The sequence below is a fragment of the Ailuropoda melanoleuca genome, chromosome 11 (genome assembly GCF_002007445.2).
Source record: "Ailuropoda melanoleuca isolate Jingjing chromosome 11, ASM200744v2, whole genome shotgun sequence".
Classification (NCBI taxonomy): Eukaryota; Metazoa; Chordata; class Mammalia; order Carnivora; family Ursidae; genus Ailuropoda; species Ailuropoda melanoleuca.
Window position 1 is genome coordinate 38219627 of NC_048228.1, and position 13749 is coordinate 38233375.

General features: G+C 36.2%; 1 protein-coding gene across 7 annotated transcripts in view; it reads right to left on the reverse strand.

The window, feature by feature from the left end:
- Positions 1 to 13749, reverse strand: part of CCSER1 (coiled-coil serine rich protein 1) — a 1293520-nt gene that overhangs the window by 1133281 nt on the left and 146490 nt on the right. For all 7 annotated transcript variants that reach the window (XM_034671499.1, XM_034671500.1, XM_034671502.1 and 4 more), the window contains exon 2: positions 6298 to 7662. In XM_034671499.1, coding sequence (XP_034527390.1) covers positions 6298 to 7621 — 1324 coding nt within the window. In that variant the 5' untranslated portion in view covers positions 7622 to 7662. The remainder of the gene's footprint in view (positions 1 to 6297; positions 7663 to 13749) is intronic.

The following is a 13749-nucleotide window of genomic DNA, read 5'->3' on the forward strand; positions in this document are numbered from 1 at the left end:
AAATTAATATAGGTGCTTAAATACAGCTTTTATTTTTTTTATTTTTTTAAAGATTTTATTTATTTATTCGACAGAGATAGAGACAGCCAGCGAGAGAGGGAACACAAGCAGGGGGAGTGGGAGAGGAAGAAGCAGGCTCATAGCAGAGGAGCCTGATGTGGGGCTCGATCCCATAACGCTGGGATCACGCCCTGAGCCGAAGGCAGACGCTTAACCGCTGTGCCACCCAGGCGCCCCTAAATACAGCTTTTATAAATGTTACACTGAAAGAAAATGAGATACTCTCAGTGTCACTCAAAAACTCTATTAAAAAATTGTAATTAATAGTGGTAAATTTAGTTTGCTTAGTCATGTAATCACTTCCAAGTTCAAAACCTTTGTAGTCATCCTTGGATTCCCCATACATCCCATAAATCACACAAGCAAATCCTGTCTTTATTACCTTCATATTGTGTACAGAATCTGTTCACTTCTTACTACCTTACCTACGAATACCCTGGACCAAACTCCATCAACCTTAGCTTGGGCTACTGTAATACTTAAACGGTTTCCTGCCTTTGCCTACTCCCACCTGCCTCTCTCCCCGCAAAAAAACATAGCCTGCTTTCCACATGGCAACCAGAATGATACACTGAAGACATAAGTGACATCGGTCATGATCACTCTTCTAGTCACAGAGTTGATATTTTCCCAATAGCCTACCAGTTTCCTTATGATATGACCCTACTCTGTCCCCTCACTAAGGGCCTCCCTATGTTCACCTGTTCACCTCTCTAACTTCACCTTCTGCTGCATCCTCCTCCTTCACTCTGCTTATGCTACACTGGACCTCTTGCTCTTGCTAGAACACTGCAGGCACACTGCGGTCCCATGGGCTTTCTCCCATAGCCTTTGCACAGTTCTAGTTATCTTAAATATTTGTGTATCTTACTCACTAATCACCTTCAACTCTTTGCTACTATGTTACCTTGATTAATACCCTGCTCACCATACTTAAAATATTCTTTGTGAGACCAGAGGATAAACAACAAATAATGAACTATCAGAAAGTGAAATTAAGAAAACTATAGGGGTGCCTGGGTGGCACAGCAGTTGGGCGTCTGCCTTCGGCTCGGCTCAGGGAGTGATCCCGGCGTTGTGGGATCGAGCCCCACATCGGGCTCCTCTGCTGTGAGCCTGCTTCTTCCTTTCCCACTCCCCCTGCTTGTGTTCCCTCTCTCACTGGCTGTCTCTATCTCTGTCGAACAAATAAATAAAATCTTTAAAAAAAAAAAAAACAACTATACCATTTATAATATCATCAAAAAGGATAAAATACTTAGAAATAAATTTAACCAAGGAAGTGAAAGATCACTACACTGAAAACTTTAAGACTGATGAAGGGAGTTGAAGAATACATAAACAAATGGAAAGATATTCTATGTTCATAGACTGGAAGAATTAATACTGTTAAAATGTCCTTACTACTTAAAGCAATCTACAGACTCAATGCAAACCCTATCAAAATTATAATGGCGTTTTTCACAGAAATGCAAAAAACAATTCTACAAAAAGAACCACAAAAGACCCCAAATAGCCCAAGCAATCTTGAAAAAGAACAACGCTGAAGGTGCCACATTTCCTGATTTCAAACTATACTACAAAGGTATAGTAATCAAACAGTATGGTATTGGCATAAAAACAGACACATAGATCAATGGGACAGAATAAAGAACCCAGAAATAAAACCATCATATATAAGCAATTAATTTTTGACAAAGGACCCAAGAATATGCAGAGCAGAAAGGATAGTCTCTTCAGTAAATGGTCTTGGGAAAACTGGATAGCCACATGCAAATGAATGAACTGAGAATCCCATCTAATAGCATACAAAAAAAAACTCAAAATGAATTAAAGATTTGAACATAAGGCCTGAAAGTGTAAAACTCATTTAAATAAATAAATAAATAAGGGTAAGCTCCTTGACATTAGTCTTGGCAATGACTTCTTGGATTTTACACCAAAAGCAAAAACAATGAAAGCAAAAATAAACAAATGGGATTATTACAAAGTGAAAACCTTCTGCAAAGCAAAGTAAATAATCAACAAAATGAAAAGGCAAATTATGGAATGGGAGAAAATATTTTCAAATAACATATCCTATAAGGGGTTAACATCCAAAATATACAAGGAACACACACAACTCAACAGAAAATAATAATAACCCAATTTAAAAATGGGTGACAGACACATGAAAAAATGTTCAACATCATTAGCCATCAGGGAAAATTCAAATCAAAACCACACTGAGATACCACCTTATGCCAGTTAGAATGGCAAAAATAGACAAGGCAAGAAACAACAATTGTTGGAGAGGATGTGGAGGAAGGGGATCCCTCCTACATTGTTGGTGGGAATGCAAGTTGGTACAGCCAATCTGGAAAATACTGTGGAGGTCCCTTAAAAAGTTAAAAATTGAGCTACCCTATGATCCAGTCATTTACTACTGGGTGTTTACCCCAAAGATACAGATGTAGTGAAGAGAAGGGCCATATGCACCCCAATGTTCATAGCAGCAATGTCCACAATAGCTAAATCGTGGAAGGAGCCGAGATGCCCTTCAACAGATGACTGGATTAAGAAGTTGTGGTCCATATATATGATGGAATATTACTCAGCTATCAGAAAGAAAGAATTCTCAACATTTGCTGCAACATGGACGGCACTGGAGGAGATAATGCTAAGTGAAATAAGTCAAGCAGAGAAAGACAACTATCATATGATTTCTCTCATCTATGGAACATAAGAACTAGGATGATCGGTAGGGGAAGAAAGGGATAAAGAAAGGGGGGGTAATCAGAAGGGGGAATGAAACATGAGAGACTATGGACTATGAGAAACAAACTGGGGTCCTCAGAGGGGATGGGGGTGGGGGAATGGGATAGACCGGTGATGGGTAGTAAGGAGGGCACGTATTGCATGGTGCACTGGGTGTTATACGCAACTAATGAATCATCGAGCTTTACATCGGAAGCCGGGGATGTACTGTATGGTGACTAACATAATATAATAAAAAATCATTTAAAAAATAATAAAAAAATAAAAATAAAAATGGGTGAAAAGGCTAAATAGACATTTTTTTCCCAAAAAGACATACAAAATAGCCAACAGGTATATGAAAAGGTAACATCACTCATCATCAGGGAAATGTAAATCAAAACCACAATGAGATACCACATCACACTAGTTAGGATGGTTATTAGTAAAACGTCAAGGGATAACAAGTATTGTCAAGACTGTGAAGAAAGGGGAACATTTATACACTGATGATGGGAATGTAAACTGGTACAGCCACAATGGAAAAAAGTATGGAATTTCTTCAAGAAATTAAAAATAAAGTTACCATATGATCCAGGAATTCCATTTCTGGGTATAACCCAAAGGAAACAAAATCATTATCTCAAAGAGGTATCTGTACCCCCACAGTTATAGTAGCATTATGCATAATAGCTAAGGTATGGAAACAACATAAGCATTCATCAACAACGAATAGATAAATAAAGAGCTCAACTTTATATTATTATTTTTGATATGACTATACACCTCAGACATTCAGATATGTATTAAATACTAGCTTAAACATCTTCCATAATAAATACAGAATAAATTCAGTATTATGGAATTTAGTGTACATAGCAACTCTTTCTTATGTTAAATACGTTTACTTAACTGGTTTTAAAATGTTGAACTTCCAAATACTAAAATCCTTATGAATGACACAAGAACCTCTCCACATAATGAAGGACAGAATACTATTGTCTTCTCCTTGTTGACATTACCAGCTTATTTGTCTATCCCTCTTTTTTTTTATAAGTTGTAGATAACATGAATAAACAGCTAATGTCCCACGAATAGGCAACACATTATCAAATTCATTGAAATTAATGTGTTGAATGGCTCACAATTAGGATCTTGGTCAACAGATTAATAGTCAGCAAGATATATACAGCATTCAATTTGACATTGAAGCAAATGATTATTTCTAAATAAGAATTAGATATAATCAGGAAAAGTACATTTCTACCTTTTCTTGTTATATTTCTTTTAAAAACTGCCTAAATTCCAATTTGAGATCCACCATTTGCAAACAGTGTGATTTCATAAAATCATTTAACTTAATCCTTAATTACTAATAACAGCCATATAAAATTTTGGTTAAGATTAAAATGACACTTATCTTAATGAGCACTGAGTAAGATAAGGAATTGATGAATCACTATATTGTACACCCGAAACCAATATAACACTGTATGTTAAGTACACTGGAAATTAAAATTTTAAAAAATAAATTAAAAATAAATTTTAAGATTAAATGAAACAATGCAAACAAACTGCTTAGCATGTTCTTGGGCACATATTAGGTGTACAAAAAGGGTGGCCATCATCAATATCATCACCATCATTGTTCTAACTATTACCATATTATAACTAAAGAATTAACTAAAGGTGTAACTAAAGCTGTAAGTACAAACAAGGCTACCAAGATCAAAAACTTCATTCATGCATTTCAAACTTTAAAATTGGGCAGCTGGGTGGCTCAGTTGGTTGAGCGTCTGCCTTCGGCTCAGGTCATGATCCCAGGGTCCCAGGATCAAGTCCCACATAGGGCTCCCTGCTCAGTGGGGAGTCTGCTTCTTCCTCTGCTCCTCCCCCCCACCACCTCTCCCCCCCACTCCTGGTTTCTTTCTCGTTCTCTTGCTCTCTTGAAAAAATAAATTGAGAAACTCTTTTAAAAAAACAAAACTTTAGGGGGCGCCTGGGTGGCACAGCGGTTAAGCGTCTGCCTTCGGCTCAGGGCGTGATCCCGGCGTTATGGGATCGAGCCCCACGTCAGGCTCTTCCACTATGAGCCTGCTTCTTCCTCTCCCACTCCCCCTGCTTGTGTTCCCTCTCTCGCTGGCTGTCTCTATTTCTGTCAAATCAATAAATAAAATCTTTAAAAAAAAAAAAAACAAAACTTTAAAATTGCTATATTCATGGAGGGACTCACTGAATTAATCATATAATCTTATGATTCTTGACACTCTAATATATAATTTGGCTTATTATAAATCTTATGTAGTAGTGTTAATGTTTTGGAAAGAGCTGGGGTCATGACGTCACTAAGCCTAGTCACAAAGAGCCTGAGTTTTGAATTGAGATAGTTGTAATTTGACCATGTCACTCAACAGCTGTATGATCCCTTGGTCTCAGTTTTCATATTTGTAAAATGGAGACCACGAATGCCTACCTCATAAGGTTTGTATCCCAAACACTTATCTACTAATGTTGTGACTTCAGACATATTACTTAATGTACCTGTGTTCCAACTATCTTATCTGTAAAATGGGTTACCAAAACAGTAGCGATTATAATCATCTGAGAATTTGATGAATTAATGTATCCAAAGTCCACAGAATGGGAAATGAGACATAATCAGCACTCAATGTTGGGGGAACTGTTGGCAGTAGCAGTAGTAGCAGTAATAGGAATAGTAGGAGTAGCAACGGCAGCAGCAGTATTAGGAGGAATCATAGCAGGGGAAAAAAATTAAAATAATGTCAAATACAGCCCAGTAGGTGGTATACATTCAACACTTTTCTTAACTGAAATTTATATTAAATAACAAAGTTTTCTGTTAAATAAGTCACTCAACCACCATCCCTCTCCCTTTTTTAAACCAAAGAGAAGGTACCCAAGGTTACACAGGTATTTAATGACAGAGGCAAGGTTAGAATCATAGTATCCAGGCTCCAAGGCCAGTATTTTTAAAGCCTGCAAGTCCACTGTATTTAAAGATAGAGATTATTTGTGCTGAAACATAGATCCTACCTAATAAATCGAGTTCTGTTAAAATAGGAAATAGAATTTAAAGTGTACGAATGTCTTTTAGAGTGATTTTGGCTGGAATATATCCATTTCATTGACGAGAAATACCAATACTCTATCATTTACTCTAAAAAAGGAAATCCTTATTTTACATAAAGCCACATTCCAAATAAAATTAATTTCTTCCCACTCTCTTCTGAGGGTCAGCATCTGGACAACACAACTAAGAAAAATGAGTAATATTGCTGAATTACATTTTTAGCATAACACAAGTGAAGTAAGTTTAAAATCAAGTAGAGAAAAGATTTAAAACAAATTATAACTAAGAAAAATTACTAGAGAGTGAAAAATAGGAAAACTGGTTTCTATTCATTAGATGGAATAAGAAAATTAAATAAATTAGAATGAAAATTGGAATTCATATTTATGATACAAAGAAAATCAGCATACCTTTGGCAGGATTTGATTCATAGCCATATGATGCTTTGTTGAAAATATGATGATCTCCAGAAGAGGGTATTATCCTTGAATCTGAAATAGGATGAATCCCTCTAACACGGTCAGCTATTGCTTTATGTTGCTCATAAAATCCAAGCTTCCTTGGGGAGCTTGTTGCCAACATTGTTTCACCATTTTGTACTACCATATGTTCTTCTCTTTGCACATCTCCTGATAAGTGAGTCTCTGAGTTGTTCCCATTCATAACGGGTAACTCAGTGATTTGCAATAACACTTCCTTCTGATTAGCAGCAGAGGTTTCTGGTAAGGAATTAGATTCAGTGCTACATTGGCCTTCTAACCTGTATTTTCCAGGAGACATAATTGCACAGGGAACAGTTCCCATAAGGTCTATTGTTGTCTTTGTAACAGCAGCAGGATTGGAAGAGATCTGAGAGGTAGAATCATTGTGGCCAAAGTTGTCACAGTGGGATGCCATGCTTCCACTTTTAGGAAATGCATCTGCTTCAGACACAGAATCTTCAGTCAAGGCTAAGAACTCTGAAGGTGTCTGAGCTGTTGTAAGATCAGCAGAAAGCAACGGAGATTGTAAAGAGCTTCCTCCCCGTTCTGTTACATCCACAGAACAAGATGGAGAAGCTCTTACTAATACAGGTTCTCTCTCTTGGTACTGTGTAATTTCCAATGAGAATCCAGACTGTTGTACCAATGAAATGGATTGACTCTGTGGAACAGGTTTAGAAAATTTATAGTGAGATGAAAAGGATTTAGTAAGTAGCTTCTTTGTTGACTGCTTTACAGAACGGCGAGTTTGTTCTTCTGTGAATCCAGAATCATCCCCCTCACTTTTGCCAGAACTTAGGCAATTTATAAAGACATTCTTATTAGTTGAGTGCTCTTTTTCCCTTTCAAAATCTTCTGTTAAAGATCTTGTTATCTTCTTATTTCGTGAACTGCTAAAACCAACAGAATGTCTTCCCCTGGTTTTAATATGTTCTTCCAAACTCAGTTTTGGCATACTGCTATGACCAGATTGAGCACCATTTGAAATACTAAGGTTCTGGTTGGTAGCGTCTTGCTTAGGTTCACTCCCCTTCTTATGATGGAAACTAATGGAAGGAGTACGGAATATGCTCCTGCGTTTACCTGTGCTACCTGAGCTTGAGTTAGTGCTGGAAGGAGAGGAACTGTGGACACCAACTGTATTACTGGAGGAGGGTGAAGAAGGAAGAGAATCACGTCTTCTGCTAATACTTCTTCTGAATATTGGCAACCGGGAGACCAGGGTAGATCGTCTTGATCCTGAGTCCCCCATTGGGACTCCAGGGCTTGCACTGTGATAGCCAACTTAGCAGCCTAAAAAAGTTAAAAAAAAAAAAAAAAGAACAAGTCAGTAGCATTCAATTATAAATTCTAATAAAGATATTTTAAAACAAAACATTGTTTTTCAGGACACGGAATAGAATTTGGTTCATACTAAAATAATAAATAATAAAATTCTAAAACTTAAGGATTTTTTGAAATTTTAAGTAGCAAAATTATCCAAAAATTTGCACAGCGATTTTACAATGGCTCAAACATTTCAAGATTACCAAGAATATTTAGTCTATTGAAAAGATTATTGGGTTGGGAGACACGAGATCACTATTTAAGACCCAGCTTTACTACTCCCACTAGTTCTTTATTTTGGTAAGTTGTTTGACCCTAACTTTTTACATCTACTGATTTAGATGTAGTAGGCATGTGACCGCCATAATCATTGCCCTCTGGGTAAAATGCCCCACCACTGCCTTTATTAACCAGCAGCAGATACACCCCAAGACTCAACAAGTTATTGATCTGAACTTAACAGAATCACAGATCAGACTAAGGGATGATCTGACACTGGACTCTTCAAAGAAAAGAAAAATAGGAAATATTGTTCTCCTTGAAGTTTGATTTTGGGGCAGTGAGAGATAATCAGGCCACTGGCAGAGGAAACTGAACCACAAAGGATACAATGTAGGGTTAAAACCACAAAGGATACGGTGTAGAGTTGTAAACAAGATAAGGTTATGAGGAAAACATGACTACGAGTTGACGAAAAGCCTTGAATGAAAATTAATTCAACTGGTAATGTTGAGACAAGTAAGAATACATCCTGACAGAAGCAGAAGCATAGAAAATTTATGAACCATATTAATGTCCGAGTGGTGATGATGAAGAAAAAGAGGGAAGGGGAGGTGAAGGTGGCAGCTCGACAGTTCATTAACTGTGACACACCGAGTACTTTTCTTACACAGATTCTCTCTTTTAATGTTTTTAACTGTAGAAGCAGATAAAAATACCATGGCCATTTTACAGCAGAAAGGTAACTTTCTATCCTACAGCTAATAAGTGGTAAAGCAGGAATAAGAAACTAATCCTTATGTAACCACCGCATCAGCTCGTAATCAGCATGATAATTTGCCTTCAATAGGGTGAAGAGCCAAGCCTGTGCTGCTGGAAGTCCAGCTATGCTTCCGCCTCAGAGATTCCTACTTGTAAGGTCAATCTTGCCATTCTGGTGACTGTTTTTCACTGATTTTCATAATGTACCGTGATTGGTCCCTGTTTTGCTTTGTTTTTATGTTTCACGTAATTCCTTAACTGTAACGTATACACCCCCGATGTCAACTTGAATCAGACTCTGTTTCATTTTGCTGTTTTTTGCAACCAAAACTACCTACCTGAACAATAACAAATACTACATAAAATGACCAGCCCTCCATTTTATTCTCCTTACAGAAACATCATGAGATTGATCAAGTGAAATACTTTCATGGTCCTGAAGAAGCATGTAACAAAAATGAAAAATATATTCTCTTTTGGATTTGCATTCAAAGATATTTAATATTTTGTCCCAAATGATATAAAATCTAACAGATTTGCATTAGATGATTTTTATTAAATGATTTCTACTTGCATTCACTAAATTTGAATTTAAATCAAACTTATGTGTAAAACACTCCCAAAATAATTGCATATTCTTGTAAGCCTTTGTGAGAATAAAGCTTAAAATATAAACAAAGACACTTCAGTTCTTAAAATCTCACAAATTAAAAATATCTAATTTTCCTCCCAGGTTAAATCTAATTTAACCAATTTCCAATTTCCAAAGTGCATACAAAATAAATAAATAAATGCTGACACAAAAGCAAGAAATGTAAAAAAAAAAAAAAAAAGGCCAAGAAATATTTCACTATGCACAAATACTGAAAGTATCCAGTAATAATGGTAAATACCTTGACATTAAGGCATTTATAACCATAGATTCACCACCAGCTAAAAATCATAATGGTTAATAATGCTCCAATTATAATAAAATTATTCACTAGGTATTGAATGGAAATAAATCATGCACATTAATGAAAAATCACAACTGAGAATGATGTCAACTAAAGCATCAGTAAGAGTGAAATCATGAAAAAAATGTATTATTTATTTAAGACTTTCTATTTGAGAGTGAGCACGAGTGGGGGGAGGGGCAACAAGAAGGGAGTAAGCAGATTCCCTGCAGAATGGAGAGCCCAACAAGGGGCTCAATCCCAGGACCCTGAGATCATGACCTGAGCTTAAGTCACTTAACTGATTGAGCCACCCAGGTGCCCTTAAGTCAGCATATAAAAATAAGGACTCATTCAATATCTCTTTAGCAAGTATTCAAAGGATTTAACTAATAAAAATTTCAGAAAAAAATTTACAGTAATTACTCCTCTCTTCCTAAGTGCTTAATGAAAACAACTGTACTTCTATTGGGTACTAATAATACACTTAGGCTGCTAATATATTTAACCTAATTTAAGTAAAAAGATCATAAACACTAAGAGATTTGCACATTGAATGCAATGACATGAAGTAGATATAAAATCTATTGGAGGGATGCCTGGGTGGCTTAGTTGGTTAAGCATCTGTCTTTGGCTCAGGTCATGATCCCAGGGTCCTGGGATCGAGTCCCGCATTGGGCTCCTTGCTCAGCAAGGGGTCTGTTTCTCCCTCTGCTTGTTGCTTCCCCGGCTTGTGCTCTCTTTCTCTCTCTAACAAATAAATAAATAAAATCTTTAAAAAAAAATCTATTGGAGATAAAAATCCTTTAGATTTCACTTTGTCTAACTGACAGTCTTTTAAATCAAGGTCTCGATTTCCTACTGACAACTTTCCAGCTAAAAAAGAGAAAGATAACATATATATAGGTTGGAATTATCCATATTTTTTGGAGACTCTTCAATGTTCAGATGCTATTTATATCTCCAGATTCATTATTCCCCTCCTCATATTTAATTCTCTAATTGGAATGATTACTGCTTGCCATTTTCTGTTCACTTTCATCTGCTGGGCATTTGCAGATGTGGGATTGCTTGGAATGCCCTTCCTGTAATTCCTAATGTGACATATTCTTATTTCTCTAACATTGTCCCTCCCGGGATGTCATCCCTGACTGCTTTCCCATCCTCTTCCATTTGGGATGTACTACTACTCCTTTATGTATCCTTAAGTATTACCTTACATAGTTAACATCTGTCTATCCGACTTTACTATTTTACTGCAAGTTTCTTAGTGGCAAAGTTTGAGACCCCAGTGTCTAATACAATCAACAATTAGTACCTATAGAGTAAATGGATTTTAGGGAATAAAGTTTTAACTTTAATACATCAGTATTTCAAACCTAAATAAACATATTTTCTGCCTCACTACCATAAACAAAGTTGCAATTTTGAAGTTAACTATATTAAATTACAACTTTTAGAGATTCATCCATTAATTGAAAGCCTTTCGAACTGTAAAATCATTCAATAATCTAAAATTTGCTAACAGCTGAAAACGTTCTAGAAGCACAATGCTGAACAAGTTGAATAAAACAATATATCATCACATCAACTATTAATAAAAGACAAATATAACACTGCAACATTTTAATTTTATTTTTATTATAATTTTGACAATCACCTTTTAATTTCTTAATAAACCTTGTGTGTATTTTCATATATTTTTATAAATTTCCAAGTCAGATAAAATAAACATATTTCTCAGTTCTCCTCTAATATTTCTTGGTTCAGAAGTCATATCATCTCAATCATAACAGATCCTAAAAAATACACAGATTGAACTAGACCTGCCCATCTTCCAGGGGCTTTTACTACTATGAACATTATTTTCTTTGGGAAAAAAAATTTGTTATATAAGAAGAGTGTCTTCTAATTATACCTTTAAAGCTATATGAATAAACAGAAATTTAGGCTATTAGTAGACAATACCACTACACAGATGCATAACTTGACCCTATTGGAAGTGGTGTGAAATTCAGTTTGATCTCAATTGAAGAAATAGTATCCTTTGCTCTTTAACACCAGGATTTAACAAAAAGTTCCCAGACTACTTTATTCAGTGATCTCTATAACTTTAGCAAACACTATCATTACCCTTCAGAGTACAACATTATACAATAGATCTATTCTGAATAAAATGAGAGGTGAATCTTATTTGGCATGGTTCAGAAAAATACTAATTCTAGTTAAAGGGGCTATATGCATTGCTAACGTTACCTATTTAAAATAGAGTAAATGTAAAATAAGAAATATTACTGAAAAAAATATGTATACATACTTTCTTTCATGATTCCAAAGGCATTATCTGAAGGCATAAAAACACTTTGCAGGGTTTCAAAGCAATCATCTTGGAAACTGAATACCACATACACAAATAGCTACGTCTGTCTGAACAAGTAAAAGAAACATAACAATACCCTTCACCTTTTTCCTTCCCAACATTTTTCAAATATTTTCCTAGAATTTTAATACCCCTCATATTTTTTCACCATAAGCCAAAGATGAAGAGTCACCTGATAGTCCACAACTGAGATAGTCAAGTATCATTTGTCTTTCTCTCAAAACGTGCAGTTTAGTTTATAAAACTAAACAAAAAATACTTACACACACATGCAGTAAGCAAAAAAAGAAAAAAAACATGGTTTCAAATCCAAGCTCTGCCACTTACTAGCAGCACGAGATAGAATATAGATAATAACTATTTTAAGTATGAGAAGGTGTAACATCAGAAAGAAACTTAGCACTCTGCCTGATACTGAATAAATGTCCAGTTTCTTCCTTTTCTGATGCAATGCATTCAAGCAAGTGGGGCATAAAGTGATTATAAAAATGAGCTACTTATCAAAATCTGTCCCAATTACTCCATTTTAAAAATCACCTAAAAATATTGTGGGGGAGGAGGAGTACATAAATCAAGATCAGTATTCCGGGGCGCCTGGGTGGCACAACGGTTAAGCGTCTGCCTTCGGCTCAGGGCATGATCCCAGCGTAATGAGATCGAGCCCCACATCAGGCTCCTCCGCTATGAGCCTGCTTCTTCCTCTCTCACTCCCCCTGCTCGTGTTCCCTCTCTTGCTGGCTGTCTCTATCTCTGTCAAATAAATAAATAAAATCTTAAAAAAAAAAAAAAAAGATCAGTATTCCAATCCCTTATGATGAACCTCCCCAAAGCACATATTTTTATTGGAATTTAAAAATAATGATCAATATTTGAAAGGTTTCTAAAGAATGCTGCATGAAGTAAATCTGGTCCCAGCTCTATTCTTTCTCAGAAAAGATTTCAGAAAATAACCCGATAGAGCCTAAATGATCATGCTGAAGAGAAAATCCACGATACATGATGAAATAGAAGAAAATTCACAGAAACCAAATATTCCCTAGGTGACAATTTTTCAGCATTAAGAAAGTGATGGCAGAAAATAAATTATATGTAAACATATCAAAGGGCACTGATCAACTTTTACCAAAATTAAATAAAATAAAAGCTTGAAGAAGTTTCCAAAACAATCTTATCTAATTATGTCATTTAGCCACAAACTTAAATGAGGCTCACACCTGTTAGGTGGTTAGAGCTCAGCTGGAAAGCCCTCCAGTCCAGACTCTCGATTACAAAGCCATGCAACTCACACCTCAACATTCTTTAACTTTACGGTGTAAGTTATCCTTAGATGAATTTCTAAAATGTTTTCCCTGGGGCGCCTGCGTGGCACAGTCATTAAGCATCTGCCTTCGGCTCAGGGCCTGATCCCAGAGTCCTGGGATCGAGCCCCACATCAGGCTCCTCTGCTAGGAGCCTGCTTCTTCCTCTCCCACTCCCCCTGCTTGTGTTCCCTCTCTCGCTGGCTGTCTCTCTCTGTCAAATAAATAAATAAAAATCTTTTAAAAATAAATAAATAAATAAAAATAAAATGTTTTCCCTTAAATGAACAGGGAACTAATGGAAGCATCTTTAACAGATAAATCACGACCACAACATTAACAGGGCCACTTCAGCCACAAGGTCAGTGAGGCAATATGAGGTAAATTCACAAATGACTGATCAGGACCAAGTGGATGATCGATCACAGGGAAGAAAATGAGATTGTCAGCTGAAGGGAGA